The 18490-nt window shown below is 37.3% G+C and overlaps 2 protein-coding genes across 7 annotated transcripts in view; one reads left to right on the forward strand and one right to left on the reverse strand.

Annotated features, from left to right (window-relative positions):
* The window catches only part of pug (pug C-1-tetrahydrofolate synthase, cytoplasmic), a 34734-nt gene that overhangs the window by 1108 nt on the left and 15136 nt on the right, over positions 1 to 18490 (forward strand). Inside the window, exons 1-6 of one of the 6 annotated variants that reach the window (XM_072304308.1) lie at positions 6102 to 6257; positions 14749 to 14815; positions 15584 to 15782; positions 16407 to 16543; positions 17162 to 17254; positions 17777 to 17918. In XM_072304308.1, the coding sequence (XP_072160409.1) occupies positions 14757 to 14815; positions 15584 to 15782; positions 16407 to 16543; positions 17162 to 17254; positions 17777 to 17918 (630 nt within the window). In that variant the 5' untranslated portion in view covers positions 6102 to 6257; positions 14749 to 14756. Of the gene's footprint in view, positions 1 to 6101; positions 6258 to 6319; positions 6649 to 12957; positions 13073 to 13138; positions 13398 to 14748; positions 14816 to 15583; positions 15783 to 16406; positions 16544 to 17161; positions 17255 to 17776; positions 17919 to 18490 lie in introns of those variants that run through there. The other 5 variants (XM_072304305.1, XM_072304309.1, XM_072304306.1 and 2 more) reach the window with 5 other exon arrangements.
* Positions 364 to 8933, reverse strand: NANS (N-acetylneuraminic acid synthase). The gene is made up of 6 exons (XM_072304312.1): positions 8696 to 8933; positions 4688 to 4822; positions 3509 to 3727; positions 2694 to 2817; positions 1563 to 1789; positions 364 to 1297 (listed from the first exon to the last, which is right to left on the reverse strand). Exons 2-6 carry the CDS (start codon positions 4820 to 4822, stop codon positions 944 to 946), a joined length of 1059 nt encoding a protein of 352 aa, XP_072160413.1. The 5' UTR covers positions 8696 to 8933; the 3' UTR covers positions 364 to 943.

Raw genomic sequence — 18490 nt, forward strand, 5'->3', positions numbered from 1 at the left:
TGTTAAATGGCAAAACATTCTTTTTTTAAGGTTTTAAGCAACCATAATGAAGTTTCAATGGGCAGCCCCTTTGCAAGTTGTGGAAAATATTAGAATTAATATCACATTTTTTATGTATTTTTATGCTCAATATCTTCAAGTATGATTTGTGAGTGGAATTTGGTAGAGATAAAGCCTTAATTTGATGTGATGAATCATCTTGTTTGTTTATGCCTCACATTTTATCAGCGTAGAATTTAGTACAATCATCCTCGCAAGTCAATTTTCTTTTCTTTTCCCATTTTCTTTTCTGATAACTTTCTTTCTCTTGTAATCTTTTAGGAATAAGGAATGTAGGTAACTGGAAATGTAAAAATTCAGATCAAGGTTTTTTTTCTTTTTTACTAAAGTATCAAGCTTTTGAAGACATAAGTTTTAATTCAGTATACGCACAGCCATACTGCTATACCTTGATTATCCGATGAATTATGACAGGTGTGTGAGCTGGACTCCAAAAATTTTGGCCAATCGTAATGCATAAAAACACGTGAAACTACATCAAATATGTAATAAAAAAAAACAAAGGAAACGATAAACGATAATCATGCCTCATCGTCAGGTCGGACAAGTGATGAGTATATAATTAAGGTATTACTGTAGCTTAAATTTTTAGGCATACCACTTGCACCATCAGCAACAATGATTTGACAAATTTTTTTAGCCAGTTCGATAGATTCAAGCTGAAAAATATTATTTGAATTTAAGTGCAAATCTTTGTAAAAGTGCATTATATTCTCATCCATCACTGTCCAACTAAAGGCATTTTCAACGGTCAGTATGATCATTAAGTAATACCAAGTTCAAGTTTACAAAAGGTATTGAGGTTCCAATCTTTCTCAATGTGCTCATCAGCAATACATCAAGAGGGATGTTTTAGACTCTAAACTCAATCCGAATTTTACTGTCATAAGGTTTGCACACATTGTGTTGTTATACTCTCATCTTCTGCAACATCCCTGTTTAGTCTCCTCCCCTCATATTCTTTCGGATCCAGGCCCTTTGGTTCGGCCACTTTGATCTTCACGCATTCAGGTGTCAGCACAGTGCCTTTTGAGAGATTGGTCGCTGCGACAATTGTTTTGCCTAACTTAGCAATACAAGGTAGTTCGGAGTCCTGAATCCGTTTTTGCCTCTGTCCTAACGCAGCTTCGATGGTTCGGATTTCCTCTACCATTTGCTTGAACTCTTTCGGTTCCAAGGAGCAGTGATGGTCGTTGCCTTTGAGATTCTTGTCTAGGGTTATATGCCGCTCGATTACCTGTGGTCAAAGGATTACTTTTGAGTATGCATAAAATATAGGGTCTTAGATAAAGTCTTTAATATCTTTGTTTCTCTGTCTCCTTCCCTCTCTGTCCCTCCTCCTTTATTTTCATTTGTGTCGTGAGCTTATTAAAAAGTAATTCCTCCTTTAAAATATTTTATCAATCGGTAGCCGTTTTCAAAATTAAAATTTTTGGTCAGCAAGGACGTAACTATTGAACTCCAGAGAATTTTCCATTCGTAGGATTTAAGCGTTCACTTACCCTTGCGCCTTTGGTCACAGCAGCCAAACAGACTCCAATTCCACACTCATGGCCTGAATACCCTATGTGGACGTCTGGGAAACGGTCTTGGAACTCAGAGATAACTCGTAGGTTTATTTCTCTCGGGGGCGGTGGATAGGCTGAAACGCAATGTAGGAGGATGAACTTCTTGTGTAACTGCTTCACTGTTGCATAGATTTCCTGGACTCCTTCCATGTCACTCATCCCTGAAATGCAGGAATGTCAAGCTGTTTTTGCATTATCCATACTGTAGGAAGAACTGGTGTAAGCTTGAAGCTATCTAATAAAATAATGGAGACCAACAACGAAATTTTATTCATGCTTTGCCCCTTTGAAAATCTGTATCTAAATTTGATGATAAATGTAGTCCACAAATAGTCGTTTGAAAGGACTACGATTTAGGATTTTGCTTAATTTTTGTAAGAAGTTTTTTGCAAATTGATCATTAAGCTATTGCAATTGAAATATCCTCCCCCTTCCTCCTCCCAATAGCATTGACTGTTAAGGACTTTGAAAAAACGTGAATAAATTATTAAAATCTACGAATCAGGCAACCCTTTTTCTTCTTGTTAAGTAAAATTTATGTGAAATTTTCTTTAAGAAAATTTGTTTCCAAAAAAATTGGCATCACAATGTTTAATTGTAAAAAAGACTCACATCTGCTACTTGTGAATTTTGCTCATAGTTGCTTATTTTGCTAAACACAGAATGAATCGCAAAATGTGCCGCAAGAAAATCAATATTTTAAGTAAAATTCATGTCGAAATTTACTAAAATAAAGTGCCGTAAATCTTGTTAAAGAGTGAAGTGGCATATTCAAGTAAGAAAAAAAAGAAGCAAAATGGACTCCCTAACTCAGATATATTAACAGTTTTTTTGAGAGTTATCTCTTTGTTTACAAGTTTTTCTTGAGCAGTGAACACTATGAGAGTCATGTAATTTTTAATTAACAACCGTTGGCGGATATCTTTTTTGCTCAGTTTTACTGTAATCACATTACATTTTCTTTAAAACTTATGTTAGGGTTTTAATCATGATTTTAACCAAATTTTAATCCTAATTCCAACTGAATTTTAACCTTTGCAAGTGAATACACAAGCCCATGCTCACCTGTCGATATGACAAGAGGTATATTTGTTGCCGCTGCTTGTCGTATTAGAGGAATGTTTTTAACGTCCCCCGAACCAATTTTGATGAAAGGCACCTTCATTGATTCCAAAAAACTCACGGACTTCTAAAATGAAAAGATTTGGTCAATCAAAAATCATCATTACCGCGCTCTATAAACGCAAGCAGAAAAGCATGAACACACATACAAGTACCCTTAATTATTTGATCATATCTTCAATAGAAAAAGCTCAACTCTTAGTCTTTTATCTCTTCCCATACATGTCCACAAGAATTTAAGTTCTTCATTTTGATGAACCTCTTATTTATTATTTTTAGTGGTATCTGTTTTACTATGATACTCTCAATGTTACGTCACCAGGATTGGAATTTGTTCAGGAATGGAAAGTCAATTTTGAATTATTCTATTGTCGTACTATAATTCACGAAATTTCCCTGTGAGGGACCAAGGTACAAATTGTTCGTTTTTTCAGAAGGAAACGGATAGGGGAAAATAATCAGTAAACAGTGGAAACTTACCCTTATTGTCATAAATAATTAAAATATAGTAAATTATATTAATATATATTTTTATAAAATATATAATTTCCAAAAGTTTTAGGAAGTACGTAATTTTCAAATGAAAATCAGCAAAATACTTTTTAAATTTATCTCAAATTTTTAGACGTTGAGAGGTTTACAATGTGATGTCTAAAATCTGGCTCTACTAATTCAAGATTGCTTTTGTTTTGCAACTCTCTCTCATCTCTCTAGTAATGTATTTGCACTTTTTCTACATGTACGTACGACATGCTTACGGAATCCATTGCTGAAGCAGTGAACGGGATCTTGATAACTTTTTCTGCATAGTTACGCAGCTCTCTGAAGTCCTCGTCTGAAAACTCCAAATATTTTTTATGCTCCCCGTAGGTCCTTCCCCACGAGTGTTTGCTCAAATAGGGTCGCGCGAGAGCTGCTTTATTGAACTTCTCACCATTGTATGCTTTCTGAAACTTGACACAATCCGCCCCGCATTTCTGAAAAATTTCACAGTATTTACAGCGTTATTAATGATGGATCTTTTTGAAATTTCAACCCAGTTCTAATCAGAGGTGTAGAGATGCAGAAACTGCCGCCTCTCTGAAGGTTCGGAAGGGAAGACAAAACAAGCTCTTATTGCCTTTATTTTAAATTTTCAAGTATTTTCAGTTTTAATTTGACCTAGTTCATCAGAAAGGAACCAACCCACATTTTCGGAAAAATTGAGTTAAGAATGTTTTTGAGTTCCTCTCGCTATATAGGTATTTTCTCCTGCTAAAAACTCGAAGTCGAAAAAAAATATTAGCTTGTGAAAAGAGGAATTAAAGTTTACGTTCTACATCAAGTCTTATGGAGGAATAAAACTTCAAACCTCTTTTTCTCAGTTTCAACTTGATGTGGGTTGGTTCCTTTCTGATGAACTCGGTCCAATTTCAAGTCAGATTTTTGGGGACTTTCCTCAATACCTTGTCTCTTTTTTTTTTAGAAGTTCAGAATCTTTTTTCTCAGGCTCCTGCGTATTTTTTATAGGACAAAATGTGTTGCACAGCTTACTATAGAAAGCAATCACATATTGTTATTACATCACCTAACAAGCAATTGGCAATATCTTTAAAAATTTTGGTCTGTTGTAAAATTCATTCGCAAAATCCTGTATTTTATTTCGATGGCCGAAGTGCGAAACTACGTTTCTCCGAATGTGAAGTTTGCTCTTGCTATCTTTTATTTTTTCCTTCGAAAACTAGTCAACGTATTTCCTTGAAATCTTCCTCGATGTTTTCCTCTTTGTCAGCAAAATACGTTTTCTGTTTAAATTTCAAGCTGAAAAGTTTGCATATGTCTCCCTTTAAAAAAATTATAATAAGAGCGAAAATTTTGAAACATCGCCATGAAGATACGTGGTTTTGCACTTTGGCCTTCGATTTGCTACTCCTGTATTTTCTGTAGCCAACACTTACCTTTGCCGTTTCGATGAGTTGTTTTGCGGTGTAGATGTTCCCCTGGTGGTTTTGACCGATCTCAGCAATGACAAAACATGGGTGCTTTGAACCTATCCATCGCCCTGGGATTAACTCTAAATCCTCCGCCAACATCTAAACAATTATACGTGTTATGAAACCGACTCTCATATGTGCAGAAATACGATAGAGAAGAAATCCACGCAAAGTGGGAGTTGATCAGCTATCAAGACATACGCACCTAGAATAATTTTCAGGGAGAAAACCCCCTGGCTGCTACGCGGCCCGACCCCCTGAAGGCGCTCCGCGCCATCATCCGTGTCCGTGCACTTGTAGTCGATTTCATTCGTGTACCTACTATCGTGGCTGTTCATGGATTTCCTCGCAAGCGATTGTCCGAGTATTCGCGTGCGTGATCGCGGTTATTTGCGTCCGGTCACGTTTATTCGCGTATTATAGTCGCAGTTACCTGTGGATTTTCGCGGTTTAATGAGCACTCGTGGTGTGGTCGCAGTTATTTGCTTGGGGTCTGTTTCATTCACGAAAGATCGCGGTTATTCGTATTCGCGTATAATCGCGGTTACCCGTGGACTTTTCGCAGTTTAACGAGCACTCATGGTATGGTCGCAGTTATTTGCTTCGGGTCAATTTCATTCACGTAAGATCGTAGTCATTTGTATTCGCGTATAATCGCGGTTATTTGTATTCGCGTATAATCGCGGTTATTTGTATTCGCGTATAATCGTGGTTATTTGTATTCGCGTATAATCGCGGTTATTTGTATTTGCGTATAATCGCGGTTATTTTTATTCGCGTATACTCGCGGTTATTTTGTATTCGCGTATAATCGCGGTTACCCGTGGATTTTCGCGGTTCAACGAGCACTCGTGGTGTGTTCGCAGTTGTTTGCTTGGGGTCAATTTCATTCACGGAAGATCGCGGTTAATTGTGGGTTTTCGCGGTTAATCGAGCACATAAGTGTAAGGAGTATGCGGGGTCTTTTAGAAGCCGAGCTTAGGCTCACTTCCACTTCTCATATTTAGGGGCTGTTCTCACGATTTTTTCCAGGGAGACCTCCAAACTCCCGACTCTTATTTGATTTGGTCAAACGCCCCCCCACCCCCCATTGAGCCTTCCTAGATCCGCGACATCTCTCTCCGTCTCTCCCCCCTTTCTCCCTCTCTCTCTCCCCTCTCTCCCTCTCTTCCCACCCTCCCCATTTGCCCTCTCTAGATCCGCGACATCTCTCTCTTTCTTTCTTTCTTCCTCATGATTCACACTATCTTTCGTCCTTCCCCATAGGTCAAGATTAGCGCCCTTATCATCTCGGATCTACTAGCGTCAACAGTCAACCGGTAAACGCTCCATTACGTCAGAACCACCACGTGTTTGTCGCTGCGCCTCGCAAACACCGTGTTTTTTAACCCGATTCCGTAGCCTCAGTCGCGACTGTTTTTCGTCCGTGTTTTTCCCATTCAGCTCACAATCAGTTTTGGATGCAAATATTTTAGTTTTTCATTTTCGACAAGTTGTTGTGTTCCAAAAGATCTCATTACCAGCCAACTCTCGTGTGAGTATTAATACAACTGAAGTTTTCCGCTTGAATTTCAGTATCATTATTACAGTCGCTTTCAGCACACATATTTAGGTCAGGTCCTTTCCGTATGAACGTTTGCTTACAGGTGCATTTGTGGTGTGTCCATCGATCGCATAAATCATCGAGTGTAGGATAGCGCGTCAGTTTTAGTGACTCTTTGTTCTTAGTCCACATGAAACGAATTGTAGGCTTTTTTTTGAATATTAACAAGAAAATAAAACGAAAGTTCGTCGGTGTTTATAGAGGTGGTTTCAAGAATAATGCCACTGTCGTGATTTCGGCATGTTCTCAAAAGCTCCCATTTTAAGGAATGGTTTTGAATGTTACTTCGTCATCTCTCGCAACCTGTCTTTGCCTCTACCAGGTGAGAAACGTTCCTTCCTCTTGTTTTTTTGTGAAACCCGGTCGAATCGTAGAGGAAACCGAACAATTTTAGCAGTTTATAAATCTCTACGTAGTGGTGAGACTCGTTAGTAAAGAAAGCGTGCGTTGCCTTTGTGTTGTGTGGTACATAGTTCTTCACTTCAAATGGCGCCAAATTTGTACCTATCGTTTTTCTCTCGCATCGGAAGAAAAAAAGCTGCGTTGAAGTGCATTTTTCTTCTCTTCCCTCGGAGTGAAACTTTCTCAGAACGTCTCTTGTTAAGAAAATATTCTCAGTAAATTTTTGAGCCTCCTCTATATGTTTTAGTATCCTTCCCCCCTCCTCTCTCTCAATTTCGAACTACTGTCATTCACTCTCGATGAATTTCCGACATTAAAAAGCCTGCAATTTGATGAGATACAATTTGCGATACAGTATCGCTCCATCCTCTATTTCTCCTTTTGAGCTTCAATTTCCTATCTTTCCTTTTCAGATTTCATCTCCTCTTCCAATTTTGGAACTCTTCCAACCATTGACCTCTTTACCGGCCTCCTGTGGTGTAGTGGTCGTCAGGGCCGGATTTGGGGGGTGGCCGCGACCTATAGCGGCAAATTTAGGGGGCGGCAAATGTTGTAATTTTTTCAAGTGCAGGCATCAAGAAAACCATCTGATTCAGAAAAAAAAATTACTAATGAGAAAAGGCGAAAAAATCTCTCATTTCTTGAGAGTTAAAGTACAGTAATTTCTAATTTGTTCGTCTCTCGGTGATACAAAAGATAGCGCCTTTCATTAGTCTAGTTGAGAGAGAAACCAAACACGCAATTTGGCCTGGAGCGGCGCGGCGTAGAGAGCAATGATGACGAGAACTTGAGATGGAAAGGAGAAGCCCTATCGGCGCACCGGTCAGCATGAAACACAGATTAGCGCCTACAAGACTCCATGAATACTTCACGCATTGCGTCAAACGTGGTGCGGTCAGCAGCGGTTTGGCAAGAAACTCATAGTGCCTACAAGACTGCATGAATACTTCACGCATTGCGTCAAAAACAGTGCGGTCACTCGGTCAACAGCGGTCAGCGTGAAACGCATAGCGCCTACAAGACTGTAGGGATACTTCACGCATTGCGCCAAACACAGTGCGGTTGGCGCAGTGGCGGAGATTAAAATCATTATACCACATTCATGTTTATTCTTATTCATAATTTTTTCGTTCTTTTCTTATAAATGAAAGGCATCGTTCACACAGAGATAGGTGTACGGAACTTAATTCTCGCGCAAACTTCCGTGATTTTTGGCTAGTGTTGAAAGGGCTTTCACAAAAAATGTATTTAAGTCACTCACACACAAAAGTCGTTATTTAAGTCATCGTCGCAATTTTCAACGCAAACGTGTTAACGTCGACGCACATCAGATTTTCAATTATTTCATCATCTATTTGCAAATGTATATTCGTCCGAATAATCGCAGCAATTATAATTAATTTACAAAGAATTGTAACTTAGAATGGACTTTTGATAATGGTTTATCTATTTTCGCAGTTTAATTATGTAACCAGTAAGTTATTCTCTGAATTTTTGCGCATCTTAAGGCAACAACAAATAACGCGTAGACGGCCAAAGCGAATGTTGTAACCAAGGTGTCTAGCATCAGGATTCTCCCGATTTTATCAGGATTTGAGGTCAATCAGAATGCAATCCCGATTTCATCAGGTTTTGAGGAAGAATCGGGCGTAAAATCAGGATTTGAGGAAAGTCGGCCGTCCGATCGGATTTTTTTATCGAGCTATTTTTGTGGAGTTACTTTCGCCTAATTTTTCTCCGCAAAAAATCAGGATTTGATGAGGATTTGGAAGAATTATGAAATCAGGATTTAGTAGTCAAAAATCAGGAAGATCAGGATTTCCTCAAATGAAAAAACTAGACACCCTGTTAGACCATTTACTCATTTAATATGTTCGCGAGGTTTTATTGTCTAACGTAAACTTTAGTTGTTATTATCCATAGATTAGTGGTCCATATGGGTTTACGATTGATGCAGTTGGACTCACCTGAGAAAGGGCGCAAAGATGCAGCGGTGAACGATGGTGGGTGGAACGACGCTGAGCACGAAAACGTGTCACCAGAAACAAGAATGGAAAAGAAACGAGATCTTCCACCGGTCTCGTTTCCCACCTTGTTTACGTTTTGATAAATGCCCCCATGTTGCCAAATTTACTTTAAAAAATTTAAAAAAGCACATCCGAGCTTAGGCCGAGAAACTTTCCCCCGAAGCAAATTTCTAGCAACTAAGCTAGGGCGTGGACCAAGTCAGTGCTCTCGAACTGCAATCCTGCACTCTGTATATGGCGGGAAAGGGGCTGCTCTTTCGTCGTAGTTACATTTTGATGACATTTAAACCTAACCTTTAATCCATCCCGTCCAGTTCAGAAAATAACACGATTTTCCTTATTCTACGGAGCACTGGAAAAAAAAAACACATTGGATCTAGAGTCCAGACTCTTGAAAACATCGACAAGAAAAAAGTACTCTTGATTCAATCAGAATCTAGCTTAAATCAAGAACCAAACCTCTTAATTTAAATTTAAGCGGATTTTGTTTTGATTCAAGCAAAAGTCCGATTGAATCAAGAGTATTTTTTCTTGTCAACGTTTTCAAGAGTCTGGACATGATTATTCGAGCGCCTAGATGATCGAGAGAGAGAAAAATTATTGAAATGATCCAAGTATAATGGAAGATTCGGGAGGACGTGTGACGACTACACTGGAAAAAAAAACACATCGGATTTAGAGTCCAGACTCTTAAAAACATCGACAAGGAAAAGTACTCTTGATTCAATCAGAATCAAGAACCAAGCCTCTTAATTGAAAGCGGATTTCGTTCTGATTCAAGCAAAAATCCGATTGAATCGAGAGTATTTTTTCTTGCCAATGTTTTCAAGAGTGTGGACTCTAGATCCAATGTGTTTTTTTCCCCAGTGAGTTAGCAGAGGCGTCACTCGAGGAGGGGGGGGAGGGTGCCCCTTCTATCGTATCGAAACCGACTCTATCGTAGATTGACCCTCTGTATAGGGCTATTTTGGTCAATTTCAATAGATTCTAGGGTTTTTAAACTGATTTTTTGAGGTCTAAAAAAAAGTACACTCACAACTAGTACATTCAAATTGCCCTGATAGTCTAAAATGCCGCACGTTTGAAGCATCACGGCATCGCTGTAGAAAAAAGTTCTCTGTAAGAAGCGCCGGCCGCAAGTGCCGACCCTTATCTCCATGTTGCCAACTCATACCGCCGTGCTAAGGAAGAACGCCGTAAGAACCTTCAGGCGTTGCCAAATTTCCTTCGGTAAATCACGGAATTTTGGGAAAATTTGTAAATATTCTTCCTCTAATTTTTCAGATAATTTTGTTCGCGATTTCACCTAAAGTTCCTGAAAATTTCAAGGGAAAATATCCATAGCTTGCCTCAAAATTAAACATTTTATCGAAGACAATTTGGCAACTCTCGAATGTTCATACGGCGTTCTTTCTTAGCACGGCAGCATACAAATTCGTAATATCTAATAATGCATTCAACAGTAATGATTTTACAAGCGGTTGAGACCCGGCAACGGTACAGCTATCACTGACATGCGAATAACCCCGGTCATAACGCCGAAGATTAATTTGATTATGTGTACTCTGTGATGTTTAGACTGAACTAATCTACTTTCTCCGTCGCTGCGAAGTCAAGAAATCATATCGGCAAAAGTCGACAAAAATCACCGTAATATTCCAAAAAATAAGGAGAAATGTCGCACGGTTGATCGAGTCCATAAGGTCGGACAAAATTTGGGAACTTTAAGATCCTTTAACTTCGGTTGTACAAAAATTCGAGGTTCTGAAAGTGATTCCATTGATTTTCTCGTGACTTTTCCTTCTACACACCCCTTGAAATTTAAAATATGACGAAATAAACATCAAAATTAGCAGTTTTAGTTAAAAAATTTCACGCCTGATCTCTCTTGACCCGATCCACTGTATGTGTGTACGGTCAAATTTTTGATTTTTAAAAAAATCCTACTCGAATTTGAGAGGTGAATCAAGAGTATTCGTTCTAAGATATCGAGCACAAAAAAACCTTCCATAAACCCAAACGTTAGGAATAATCGTTGACTTAGTAAGAATTCCCGTTCGCCAAAAACACGAATATCATTTTACTGCTGAAGTCGATAGAGATTTTTGAGCCTGTTGCAAGATGCGGGGATTTGCGAATTGATAACTGATTCCAATGGTAAATTTTACAAAAGTACGATGGCGAGCCATTACAAAATCTTTAAATCACCTCCCAAACTGAAAAAATATGTGTTTTAGGAACCGACCTATCAAAACGGTCACTTTTACGTGGGAACGGATCTGTTACACTCGTGACGTCACAGTACATGACAAAAATGGTCTCTTCATCGTTGTCAATGAATTTCATAGACACTCATAAATTTGTTCTCTTGGATGAGCAAGTGGACCAGTATACGTATCACACTCTCTGAAAAATAAATGAAAATGACAATACGAATATTGTTTATAATTGTGTGCGTTATAGCGCAACTTTGATCTTGTGAAGCTGCTACTATTTTCACAGTTTGTTATCCGTGTCCATATGTCGAATCAACAAAATGAGGGTGTCTGAAGACTGGACCAGTCTGAAAAGACTGTATAATCGGAAAACAAGCAGGGAAACTATCTGGAGTCAAGAAAAACTGAGAAATTTTACGAAAAAGTCATGATTTTTTTTTTATTATTTTGCTCGGCGTTTCAAGTCTGAATTTATCCGATTTCGTCTGAACGAAGATGTCGAAAAAAATTTCAAAGGTGTTCTACCTTTGTGCCGATTAAAAAAAAAAAAAAAAACCTGAAAAGCATCTTTATTTTCCTGATGGTTTTCATCTCTACGCGCAGGAGTACGCGTATTTATCCCGAATAATCGCATTCCTGATCCCAATCAACAAGTGATAAATTGAAATACGGTTTAGGAACTTAGATTTCCTTCAACTGGGTGGTTATGCAATTTGACTTACCCAAGATCCAAAATAGTTTTATCGTCCGTTTTAGCCTCTGAACTCAATTCCTAACTGACGTGTGGAAATAGAACACATTTGGGAGGGGAAAGGGTGTACAAATAACCATTTTCAAGTACATCTCTTTAGCTAGTAATATGCCTGTTGAGGAAGTTCGTTAAACTATGTGTCGCTAGTGCTAATGCTAGTTTTTTGTTCTCATTTTCAACACGAAGGAGGGAAAGATTTGAATTTTTACACTCACATTTACCTCCAAAATTTTCACCGTATCTTGGATTTTCCCCGCGAGCTCCTCATGTGTATTAAAATCAAGGTTGCCAGGTTTCTTGATGAAAAGTGAGTATTTTACATGAGTTTAAATGGGGTTAAGTGCTGATTTTTCAGCACGCTCTGGCCACAATGAATGTATGCTCAGGGATATTTTCCGAGAGGAAATTACAAAGAGCACCTTAAAATCTTGGCGAGAGAATGGTGATCTGAAGTAAAACGGAAGCCGGCAGTATAGGATACATCATACATCAACCAAAACGAAAGTAAGAGTAAGATTATGAGTGATTCAGCAACATAGTTTTCCTTCAAGTGGGTGGTTATGCAATTTTACCTACCCGTGATGTTTGATGGCGCACGCCCCAAAAGCATTTCAGTAAATTAGGAGTTCTTTGTTTTTTCTGCCCCCTTTTTCCCTTCCTTCTTTTTTTGACTCAAGAGGGGGGGGGGGGGGCATGCCCCTATGGTCTCCCCCTGGATCCGCTTCTAGCTTTAGTTCGCATCTTTCAAGCAATATTTCTTCACAATTCAACCTCATCAAAGTACCTTTTCACGCATCATCATTCGCGCCAATGCGAATCGGCCTTGAAACCGAACCCGTCTGAGTTCAGCCCACTCCCCCCCCCCCCCCCCCCCGCTCATTGCATAACCGCGACAGAATCCCCAACGGAGCGTGCTGCAATATCACTTAGAAAAAGGCACACGCTCTAAACTTGAAGGTACGCGGAGCCATGAGAATACCTGTCTAAATTTCCGGAATCCTTACACAGAAACTGTAGCCCAAGAAAACTTGTAATGTTTACGGGAAAACGGCTGAAATTTTCAAAAAAAATTAATCGATAATTGGAAACGAGGTATTGCAACCGAGCGTTTGTGGACCATCCGCGAACATTGTCAAGTCGCTTTTTTTCGTTGAGTAGAACACGCGTTAAAAGGTAGTTTTTGTCGCCAAGTTTTACAACACCTCCCCGGTTGAGACCTCCATTCAGACACTTGTTGATCAGCCCGCAAGCTCAGTAAATTGGAAGAATTAGACCCAGTCTCTGTCCTCCGGGGGTCCAGAAATATTTTTTTCGCTCCGATAACATTTCAGGATCAGTGAATAAGAATCGGTAATTATATTTACTCATTGCAAGCAATCCTTCTATTATAAATTACTAACCTCCAAACTGAATGCGATTAGCTCTCACAACATTTCTTATCAACATGTTTTGGAGCTCTTATCAGTGACGATTGTTTGTGAATTGATTCTTGAGAAGCCTTTACTGTCGTGTTTCTGTTGTTTTCCTAGCGCCTCGTGTGTTCTGCTTATTGTTCGCGATTTACATTGATTCTTGATTATTACTCTTACTTAGTAGTAGTCTCATTAAACGTTTTGTCTGCCGTGTGTTCGGTTCGGTTCGTTCGGTAAGATGGATTATGTCACCTCGCTTTTCGGTACTTATCTGCTTTTTTCTCACTTTTTCTTCCCTCTTTTTTGTCCTCGGCGCCCCAGAAAAGAGTATCATTTTCAGAATTTTTTTAAAATTAGGTCTTGTAAAACCCATTTTGGATATTTTTATATGTAAAATTCACGACTGTCTTCAAAAAAAATTTTAAAAAAAAAGGGTACTTTCGGATTTTTAAACTCTGTCTGAATTTTCCTTTTGTAAATTTCACTCAAGGAATACCTACCCAAAAAGGGGTTTCTAAAACATACGTTTCAACAGCTTTTTCAGAGTTGTCTTCTAAAAATTTTCAGATTTCTTCAAAGTTAGTTTTTTTTTTTTTTTTTTTTTTTTTTTTTTTTTTTTTTACAATCGTTGCTGCTGGGGTTACCCTTCTTTGGACAGCGGCTGTAAAGAAGTTTTTGCTGTCGTTCCCTGATTTTACATTTTATTTCCTGTTTTCCCATTCAGACCAATTTTTTTCATTGTCTATTTTCATGGCTAAAGCCCAAAAATGCATATCTGCGATTGTGACATTTCAAAATGTTTATTTTTTTGAAAGAACACTCTCATTTTTCATTGAAATTCTCCATGAATTTCTTTCACTTATTCACATATATTTACAGAGAATTTCAAGATGTTTTGTCTGTTGCCTTTTAAAAAACTAACACATGATGAAAGATTTTTAGCATTATCAAGAAAAACAACAATAACAGCTGGTACTCCTGCTTTTTAGATACCTACTACTTACTCGTACTTTCTGCTGTCTGTATGTCCCTACCCTATCTCTTAAGTCTTCAAGATCTGCTGAATTGCTTTCATCATCTCTTCTAGCATGCTCTTATATAACTACTCTGTTGTGTAATAAATTGATATTATTCATGGAAGTATACCACATCTTTGCAAAAATTTATCAAGTGATTCGAGAAATTTTCATCCGCCAGCCAGAAAATATTGTCTGCAAGCATTGATTAAACCTTTTTTTTTTAAATTGAAAATAAGTAACGACAGGAAATTCGTTTTAGCTTCAATCTTCCTAACTTTTATTTTAGATACACCACTCGACTGTCTCTACTGAACAAATACCCTTCATAGTAGCTCTTTCCTCAGGTTCTTAACAGTCAAACAATTCTTGAGAATAAAAATCAAGAAGACATATCTACATTTTACCCTAAATTTTTCGCTCAGATACTTTTGAATTTACATCAATGATTTGTTGAAATTTTGATGACAACATTTTATTAATCAGTTAAAATGAATCTAATCATCCAAGCAATCTACCTCTAATCCATTTATTTCTATCAGTTCTAATGTTTAAACCTGTCCTTAATGGCTTCTTTCTTTTTTTGTTATTTTTACAGGCGTGAAAATGAGCGCTGATAAGAGTCAGCATACGGCCAAGATTCTCTCTGGAACAGCTATCTCCAAGTACGTTGCCAACTTCGTGGGTTACCCATTCTGTTAATGTATTGTATATTATTTGATAGAAAAAATCATAAATTCAAATACTTAGACCAGGCTGAATTTTTACTTACGATTTAGGAACAACACTGTGAAACTAAAAACAATGCTTTACTTTGTTTTGCAATGTTGCTGAATTTCTATCATACCTCAAAATCAATAAAATCCATCAATTCTCTTGTAAAATTCCATTGAATATTTTTTGCTTGAGAATAATACTTTTTGAAAAATTCAAGTTGGTTTTATTTTGGAAAATCAAATCCTAAGCAGAAATTTATAGATGTAGTAATCAAGACACTTTTTTTCTGATTCTAGCAGTGTTGCATCTCTTAAAAAATAATAATAATAATTATAATAATAATAATAATGAAGAGAAGATTAGCAGCCTTTCATCCGAATCATTTTTCATTCAAATACTTCACCTTTTTTCATATCATTACATCATTTTTACCCTAGGTAATGCATCAATTTGTAATACTTAGATTTTATCTCAAAATTGAAAAAATCTAATCTCCAAAAAAAAATTCAAAATCAAAGCAATAAAATGATAACATTTTTTTGATAGTAGGCGATTCCTCTAAATGGTCATCATCTATGAGTGCATTGTCAGTAATTTTGTCCCATCTTCCTGTCCAACATTACGAGTGCGAGTACCCAGTTTGCCATCAAGTCCTCTGAAAATCTCTATTCATCAGTGTCCCATTTTAATGAAGTGAATTTTATTTCTTTTGACAGAGAGATTCGGGCATCTTTAACCGAAGAATGCAAAAAATTAGCTGCAGATTTTCAGGGATTCCAGCCAGGTTTAGCTATTGTGCAGGTTGGCAATCGTGAAGATTCCAATGTTTACATCCAGGCAAAACTGAAAGCAGCCACCGACATTGGAATAAAAGCCACACACATAAAGCTGCCCCGATCCATAACTCAGAAAGAGGTACAATATATTCCATTTTCATGCCGCTCAGGATACCCATAGCCACAATATTGTTATGACAATGAAAAAAATTAAATGAATTCTAATTTCAATGCACTGAGAAACCCCATCTTAAAAGAAGACTGGAGATTGCAAGTCAAGTTTTCTTCTGGAAAATGTTGAGTGGTTCTTAGTTTATATTTTCCTCTTTTATATCTTAAAGACTTCAATTTTTTTGCTATGTAAGATGGACACCATCACATAGATGGCATTTAGCAAAATTAAGTAGCGCGATTACAGTGTTGTAAAAATGTTGCTTCTTCATAATTACCTAAAAATCTCCCAAAATAGCAAATAGATTTTGCTGCCCACCAAAAAATTGTTAATTTTAAAAGTAAATAATTGTGTAGATTTTAATACTGTACATACATTGAGTACTTTTAAAAGAAAAAGAGAAGTTGCACAATTTTGAAAACACTGTTGTAATCGTGCTGGTTCTGTTTTGCTCAATGTGGTTCATATAATGATATCATAATAAAAAACTGAATGCTGAGAGACAGAAAGCACAAGGCTTTGTTGGAACTTTTGCCATTTTTTAAACTGTTACAGTGAACTTTGTTTAATGGTATATTTTGTTAATTTTAGATTCTGGACAAACTTGATGCGCTGAATGATGACCCAAATGTACATGGAATCATTGTTCAAATGCCTTTAGACGCCGAGAATAAAATTGATAGTCATCTAGTCACCAACACTGTTTCTCCTGCCAAAGATGTTGACGGGTGAGTTTTTGAAAAATCAACTGCTGTGTGATAGTATTTTTCAGAGGAGGAATGCTAATTTTGTGATCTTCATATAAAAAACAAACGCTTTTCCTTTTAAATCTTAAAGCTTATAATTGTGCAGGGATACTTAAAGCTCTGAAAATTGACTGTTCTGACATTAGCCCTGCAGAACAGAAAGTCGAATGTGCTATGCCAAGCAGGCACCCTAGGTAATTCAATCCAAACTTTAGGAATTTTCTCATGATATTTACTTAACTATGCATTTTGTATGTGTGAACAATGTAAAGATTCAGATTTTTTTTTTTTTCATTAAATGTTCTCCCTGAAAAAGACTCTTCAAATCTAGAGAGGAGTTCCACAGTTTTTGCCTAGCACGACAAAAAAACGTTCTTGCTGATTGCCACAGCAAACCAAACTTGTAATCACAAGGTCTAAAGTGAAAATAGCAAAACTTTTTGCTAATCTTACGATTCTATAGTTCCATTATTTAAAATTACATCTCTGTAGCCTAAGTATCTTAAAATCATCCTTGCAACCTGAGATAAATTCTCCAGAATTCCCTCATCCATAGAGTACAGATCCATGTTTCAATTATTTCTTCTTTCCAATGTCCAGTTTGAACATCATCAACGAAGGACGATGTGCAGTGGGAGATTTTAGTGGATTCGTTCCTTGTACCCCCTTTGGATGTTTGGAACTTATCAAAAGGTATGTAGTGTAATCTCACTAGGATTTAACATTATATTTTACTGAGTAATATCCACCAGGCTTGAAATTCTTTAGAAGTTAACTTTGCAGTGTGGACTTTTATAAGCCTCTGGGCCAGGAAGCCCTAAATTGGAGGTGGGTTCAAGGATGGTGAGGTTTCAGCCAAACGCTGAGTAAGGATCTAAATCTTCAAAGTTTCATAATTTGTTCTATGATGATTAGATTCTTGGGTCGGACTTAGTCGAACTTGAAAGCCCAATGAACATGGAAAAAATATCTCCTAAGTCTTACTTAATTCAGAAGTCACAAGAAGAATGGAGAAAAAAATCAGGGGGAAGTAAAGTAAGTAAGTTAAGACAAGTCATTATCAAATAAATACTCAAATATGGGTACAAATTTTTTCCAGAGCATAATCCTTATTGTCCTTTGATTTAGTTTAATATGTGTGATTAGTGTTCGCTCATCAGGAATTCATGAAATTCATCAGTCCTTTGAAATTGATTATCCTCGAAATTATTTTAGATCTGGAGTGAAAATCTCAGGTAGCGAAGCTGTGATCCTAGGCCGAAGTAAAATTGTTGGCACCCCCATCTCTGAACTCCTGAAATGGAATAACGCAACCATCACTGTTTGTCACTCACATTCTAAAGATGTTTCGCAGCATGTAAGTTGTTCGTTCCTTTCTCTGTTCTCCAAAACAGACTAATCTTATCAATTAATTTTAATTCATCAGGTCTTATCTGAGGTCTATTGTCATATCTATTCCACAAATATTGGGCAAATTAATCAAAACTTAGCTTGAAATACCTACCTCTGTCTGCAGATTTATGTTTGCTTGCAGATAATGCCTCTTCAGTAATGATTAATGCTGATTGAGGTTGTAAGCACTGATTTCTACCTCAGTCTGTTGCATGTTCATTCTCGTGGTTTTATTTTTCCATTTCCAGCTTTTATTCCAGTTGAGAATGGGCATGTAGTTGGTGAGGAACATCCTGGTTGTGTTTCTTCTTCAATTTTAGTATAGTTAATCCTTTTCTTTTCTTTTTTTTTCTTTCTTTCTTTCTTTCTTTCTTTTTTTTTTTTGTTGAAGTTTCCGGGAGAAAAATTGGCGAATCTTCTCAAGGTGTTTTTTTTTCTTGCAATGATGAACTGTGTTTGGTTTCCATCAAATTTTAAATTAAACTAACTTTCATAACTCCAAGAAATGTTTCGCTTTTGCTCATTTTCTATTTACCA

The sequence above is a fragment of the Bemisia tabaci genome, chromosome 9, assembly GCF_918797505.1.
Source record: "Bemisia tabaci chromosome 9, PGI_BMITA_v3".
Taxonomy (NCBI): domain Eukaryota; kingdom Metazoa; phylum Arthropoda; class Insecta; order Hemiptera; family Aleyrodidae; genus Bemisia; species Bemisia tabaci.